This window comes from Rhododendron vialii, chromosome 7a, assembly GCF_030253575.1.
Source record: "Rhododendron vialii isolate Sample 1 chromosome 7a, ASM3025357v1".
In the NCBI taxonomy this organism is placed as follows: domain Eukaryota; kingdom Viridiplantae; phylum Streptophyta; class Magnoliopsida; order Ericales; family Ericaceae; genus Rhododendron; species Rhododendron vialii.
Window position 1 is genome coordinate 8,255,231 of NC_080563.1, and position 6,859 is coordinate 8,262,089.

Below are 6,859 nucleotides of genomic sequence, written 5' to 3' on the forward strand. Positions count from 1 at the left end.
CTCTTTATATTCGTTTCCTTTTCTATCTCCTCTCACTTTTTTGCTCTCCCTCTCTCTCTCCCTTCTTTCTTCTTTCTCAGACCCATTGTCGTTTCTCTCCTCTCATTTCCTCCACGTTCCAAATCCAAATTTCCACGTTCCAAATCCAAATTTGCAGCGGCTACTGTGATCGACCCAATTGACATCAAACCACGCAAATCAAATTGGAATGGATCGCAACTGGAACACTTACAGCGTCAAAAATATTGGAACGTTCTAATTGATTTCAAAGTCATTAAGGGCGTTAGAGGCGAAGAGATGCTCCGATTTACCATGGTTACTTGGGATTTTCATTGGGATTGGAATTGCAGTGATTGGGATTGAAGAGGTCGTGTAACGTAAATACTAGCGGAGGAGGACATCCCAAAGGCAGACATAATCTAGAGTTGTTTTTGCTTGCAGTATCCTCTATTGTTGTGTTGGAAACTCAAACCAGATACAAAGCGAGGCGACGGAGGTTGGTTGGAGAGAGAAATGTGCATTGAGATGATATGCAGCTACGCAAATATTGAGAAAAAGTGGGACAAGAATGAAAAGGAAAAGGAGGGTGGTCAGAGACTGACAAAGCTCTCTACAAGGATAAAACTGTCAAATCTCAAAAACAGTCGTGGCAGTGGTAAAAGGAGTCGTGGCATTAGCGCCACCCTATTTTTTACAAAAAAAATTTAGGGTTTTGCGTCGGCCTCCTGTGCTATATACAGAGGGTTTAACATAGGCTTCACTGCTTTCCCGCCGTTGCTGTTTCTCTCACCAAACCACACAAATGGCGACGAACCAGACACAAGACGGAGAAATGGACGATGTAGACCTAGGCAGCGAAGTAGAAGAAGACGAGGAGCAAGAGTGGGGAGATTGGAACACAGACGACGACGACGGAGAAGGAGATGGTTTGGGCTCGGATTTGTTGCTCTGTTTGTTTTGCGACCTCAAGTACGGCTCGAGCGAGGCGCTGTTCGAGCATTGTAATTCGACGCACCGTTTCGATTTCGGCGGGATTAGGAAGACGTTGGAGTTGGATTTCTACGGTTGCTTCAAGCTCATCAACTACATCAGGTCTCAGGTGAATAAATAAAAATATGAATATTAGGTGTTAAGTAGGATTTCGGATTAATGCAAAATATGACTTGGGGGTGAAAGTGTAGAAATTATATGTTCAGGGGTCCATGTTTTTGGTGCTTGACTTGATAGTTGTGTTTTTGGAAGTGTTGTTCATTCTTTTTTATGAGTTTGTTAGAGCATCTCCGGCCTTGACCCATTTTAAGACTCAAATTTAAAAATGGGGCAAAAATCATAAAAATCTCTCTCCAATCTTTGACCCAAACCCTTCCCCATTTTGGGTTTTACCCATTTTTTTGCTCAAATTTGAGACAACTTTTGCCTTGACCCATTTCTCCAACGGCTAGCTAGAGAGAGAGAGAAAGAGGGAGATGTGTAAAATTTGGATTTGATGGTTGGAGATGTGTCTACCCAAAATGGGTTTTTACCCAAAATTTTGAGAAAAAATATGGATGAAGGCTGGAGATGCTCTTAGCATCATGCTTTCTTAAAATGCAATTGGGACTTCTCATGGCTGCGGATAGGGACGCATGTACTGTAATCGGGCCAGGACTCTCTTAGTGGATTCCGTATGAATTCAACAGCATCTGAATCCAAAAATTGATCAAACTATTAGTACTCATATTTATATACCATGGAGGTGAAATTCTAGGAGTTAGTATGTTCAAGGACCATGCTTTTGGACTTTGGTTTGATAGTTGTATTTTTTGGAAGTGTTCTTCATGCTTTTAGGAGATTGTTAGAGCATCATGCTTGCATAAAACGCACTTAGAATGTCTTGCCGCTGCGGCTAGGCACGCATGTACGGTATTCTGGCCACTACTCTTTAGTGAATTCTCTTTGTATAGCTGGATTACAATTCAAAGGCATCTGATCTGGTATTTAATGTTGAATGTGGGCGGGGTCTTTTACATGCTTATGGGAGGGAGAGAGAAAGAGGATTCCAGGGTACCAATAAAATTGGGAGAGGGAAAAAGGGTGATTGTTAGGTAAAAGGAATGACTCCATTGGGTTATAACGGAAGTTTCTCTTTTATATGTTGGGGTTTTCCTCGCTATGATGTTTCAGTTTTAGTTAAGTATATTAGAACTGAATACCATGCTCTGTAAACATTCTAGGTTATTAGACAATCATTGGCGATTTCTCCGTGCACTTTTGTAGTTTATTTTGCTTAAGAATTATTGAAAGACAAAAACAGGTTAAGAGTCTTCAGTAAACATTATTGTCATCAAAGATGCATCAGTACTTCTTAGTTGGCGAAGTATTTTATTTCACTTCTGAATCTTAATACGGAGGTTTATATGCCAGGAAATGACAGGTTATGAGAAGTTTATTTTCTGGGCTCTGCTAATGTTTGGATTCTTACTAGGTAGCAGAAAACAGATGTTGGAGTTGCGGCTTTACCTGTCAGTTGAAGCAAGATTTACAAAATCATGCACACGAGGCATTCAGTTTCAAAGATACTGTCCTTCGATGGGGTGATGACAGATATCTAAAACCTTTCATGCAAGAGGACCCACTTCTATACAGTTTTGGTGAAGACTGGGAAGTTGAAGATGAAGATACAACATCAGATAACAAAATTACGGAGCTGATTGATTTTGAAAGGATTTGCATTGATGATGATAATACAGTTGAAGGGCCTATGTTTGATTTTAAAACTGCTTCTGAGAATGGAAGAGCGGAGAGTGCCTCGGCTTCCAACAGTTGTTTAAACGGGATGAATCCGTATCAGGAGGTGAAAGTCAGCAGTGTTGATGTAAACAAATCTGGTTTGCCTTCTGATATGAATTCAACAGATAAGGATTTAGAAGTGTCTTTTGCAAAGGTGGAAGCTAATGAAATCAAGAACGTGAATAAGAATTATTTTGGGTTGTACAGTTCATTCGGGATCCACAGGGAAATGATAAGTGATAAGGTATCACATCGAATCTTAGATTTACCGTGGTATTGATATTTCAGCTGTGTAAACTCGTGATAGAAGGTCTAGGTATGATGCAACTTTACTCTCAATATCTACTATTGACCAGATCACCTGTGAGGTTTATGCAGGTAAGAACAGATGCTTATAGACAGGCTCTCTTGAATAATCCTTCTCTCCTACGTGGTGCTACTGTTCTGGATGTAGGATGTGGGACGGGCATACTCAGGTGAGAAACGCTCCTTCAATTCCCTTTGTATCAAACTAGTTTTCATTCCTTCTTTGAATCATCCTTGAAATCTATGGAGCAACTTGTGGTTATTGATTCTGCTGGTCTCGTATGTGTTGGGGACTTGCCACCTCTACTATAATGTGGTGATGTTCTTGAATAATTTCTCAGTTCATTGCTATCCTTTAACCAAACCATGATGGCTGGATATGGTATTAGAATTTCTTGTGAAAAAAGTTTTCTAACACTTCGGTTTATTATCGACTCAGATTGCTTGGTTTAGACATGCTTTTATCCATGCAATTACTACTACCACCATTTTAAGATGTAGATACCTAATCTTTCCCCAGGCAGCTTTAGCTGAAGCGTTCTTCACTGGGCTGTCGTTCATTTTTTCGCCTAATCTTTTATTCAGACCATTTGCAGTATTCACAGTTTTGTTACGGTGCGGTAATTTGAATAACCTAACATTGTGCAGTATTCATATTGAACAATCCATCTTTTGGTTTGTTGAGAATGTAAAATTTTTTGTTCTGAAAGTTAGTTCCCTTACCATAGCATTGGTGTATCTTATTCTTATTCCTGTTTGTACCAGTCTATTTGCTTCCCAGGCAGGGGCTTCAAGTGTAATTGCAGTTGAAGCCAGTGAGAAGATGGCTGCGGTGGCGACTCAGGTACTTTCGTTACTGGTTCTATACTTGACTGACCCATTATTTCCTGATATGGTTTTGTGATCTTTATATATGTCAAAATTTAAGGAGAAACCTTTTTGGTTTGGATGATTGCAGATTGCAAAAGATAATTGCCTTTTGTGTAGTGGAGGTCCAAGCGAAGGAACCAGTCAAGGCACTGGGGTAATGAAAGTAGTCCAGGGTATGGTTGAAGAGCTCGGTAATTGTGAACTCATTCAACCCCACAGTATCGATGTGTTACTCAGTGAATGGATGGGTTATTGCCTACTTTATGAGTCAATGCTTAGCTCTGTGCTTCTTGCACGGGATCGATGGTTGAAGCCTGGAGGTGCTATTCTTCCGGACACAGCTACTATGGTGACCGATACAGATCCTTTTTTGTTGCTTGTCTTTTCTCTTTTCTTTCCTATTGTTTATATGGTTTTCTGGTGGAATTATTAATATCATACTTGGAATTTCCTTTTCAGTTTGTTGCCGGATTTGGAAAAGGTGGCACCAGTATTCCATTCTGGGAAACTGTGTATGGTTTCAATATGTCTTGCATTGGCAAGGAACTTGTGGAAGATGCTGCTCGGGTTCCTATAGTTGATATCATTGACAGTGGTGATATAGTAACCAATACTGTGGTTCTCCAGGTCAGTGCTCAATGTTTTTGTTTCTCTTTTGTAGGAATACTAAATGGGCACTGTAATTATTTTGGTATCACTTGTTCATCATGACAATGTCACTGATTGGGTCACCTTTGCCAATTTGGTACTATGCAAGAGGGAAATCCTAAATTTTATGCCAAAGAAATTTTCTTATGCCTAAACGTGCGAAGATGTGTGCGCTCAGTTAATATATTTCTTACAGAATTTTATTCTTTTTTTTTAAAAAGTATTATTTCTTACAAAATTTACACTTGATGATTCTGTGGAGATGACTTCAGTGAGGAATGGGACTTTCAAAGGCTGCTTCATCCAAGTGAAATTAAAAACATACATGGTTTTTTTTGGTGTTTGTGGTTCTATAATATTCTTCAACTATAAGAAATCACTTTATTAGAAATTAGAATAGGAAAGCATCCTAGGCACAACTAACTGGCATGAATGGAGAGGTGGGCTCATACACTAATTTTTGGATGTGATATGATCAATAGCGTAGGGATTACACCAAAACAAGGTGCACTTTGAGGTGCCAACAAAGGGGCAATCAATCAAGAGAGTCGTTTAAAAGTGTCTCCAAAAGCCTAGCTTTGATGCCAAGTTAAAGCTTCCTACTCAAAAACACCAATAGGCAATGAGCGAAGAGGTTGTTCAAGCTCATATACTAGCATTTGGAGGTGATAATTGACCAATGTGGAACTAGATCTGACAAGATTGAAAAGAAGGGCATGGTTCTTGCACGTGGAAAATTCTACATTCTGGAGGACTAATTAATGTGTTCTAAAAAATTTGCTAGTTTGGAATGATTCATTCATCTCTTCTAAACCATTTAATAGTGGATTTATTGTGAAATGTAATGGTGTTTGGACAGTGCTTTACCTGATGTATCTCTTTATAAACATATAGATCGAAGACATTTGTCGGGACTTAATCTCTTTTCCCTTTTTTGTCAACAAAGCCTCTTGGAGCTTTTCTTCAACACTTACCTCTAGGATGGCTTCTCGGTTCAGTTGTTTGGCCCACAAATTTGTTTTTTCCTGCTTTGAGTTATTGATGTAGTAATGACCTTTTTATGCGTCCTATCAGTCATTTGATTTAGTGAAGATGACACCAGACGAAATGGATTTCACTTCAAGGATCGAGCTGGAACCACTGACAGAAAATCCAACGCACTACTCCTCAGATTCATTATGCAAAACAACTTGGTGTTACGGAATTGTCCTGTGGTTTGAAACTGGCTTTACCAGCAGGTTTTGCAAGGACATGCCAATTGTTCTGTCCACATCCCCATACTCTCCAAAAACGCATTGGTCGCAAACAATTCTTACATTCAGGGAACCAATTGCAATTTCATTGGGAAGTACTGCATCTGACACTTTGGCTGCTGTTGGTACTGATGCCTGCCCTGCTGTGAAGGTCCATTTGCGCATCAGCATTGCCCGTGCTGCTTCTCCTCATCGCAGTATTGACATCTCCTTGGAGATTGCTGGGATTGCCCCTGATGGTCGAAAACGCAGTTGGCCAGTGCAAATATTCAATTTATCCTAGCTATTTCAAGTGCTGAGCTGTCATTTTTTGTCCTGTTTCGCCTTCCAAGCCGATAGTGAAGGCAGCAAAGTATGGAAAGTGCAGAGTTGACCGTGCGCCTGTTGTGTGAACTGATGATCAAATGGAATATCTTGCAGAAAGCGAACTAACTAGACAAAGGCTCCATTTTTATGTTCCTGGGATATTCTAGAATGCAAATTCGATGGAATGGGTAGCCAATCTCACTACTGAGATGTATGTCGGCTGTATTCCCTAATTTTGGGTTATGGCAATTTTTGCTTGACGTCTCATCCTGAGCTGTCCTACTGCCTTAAGAACGTTAGTTATTACCTCTGAAGTTTTGAATCTTGATGTGGATCCGTTTTCATGTTACAGAGGACGACATAGTTTTGCCAGTATATACCATTGTATTTTCAATAGGTCAGCATTAATTTCTATTTGCAATGATCTCTCTCTCTCTCAGCAATGCTAGCGCTTTATTTCAAATAGCAGCACAAGTGCTGAATGCATCATGCATGTGGTTCAGCTTTTGAATGACTGAAGTAGTAGTTCAGCTTAAGTCCGGTGGCAATGCACTCTTATAAATTTTTGCTGCAACAATTTTGGTTGTGGATTTTCATTGATTTATACGTGGATGTAGCTGACCTTTGAATCCACATTATATTCCATACAGGATGAAGCTCTCGCTTTTTTGAAGTTAAGTACGAGGATATAGTTGAAATGAGTACTT

At 39.8% G+C, this 6,859-nt stretch overlaps 1 protein-coding gene across 1 annotated transcript; it reads left to right on the plus strand.

Annotated features, from left to right (window-relative positions):
- The first annotated feature begins 715 nt into the window (after positions 1–715).
- Positions 716–6,573, plus strand: LOC131334789 (probable protein arginine N-methyltransferase 3). The gene is made up of 7 exons (XM_058370035.1): positions 716–1,099; positions 2,465–3,013; positions 3,148–3,245; positions 3,841–3,919; positions 4,034–4,294; positions 4,405–4,572; positions 5,668–6,573. The coding sequence occupies exons 1-7, from the start codon at positions 803–805 to the stop codon at positions 6,127–6,129; spliced, it is 1,914 nt and encodes a 637-aa protein (XP_058226018.1). The 5' UTR covers positions 716–802; the 3' UTR covers positions 6,130–6,573.
- The last annotated feature ends 286 nt before the right edge of the window (positions 6,574–6,859 follow it).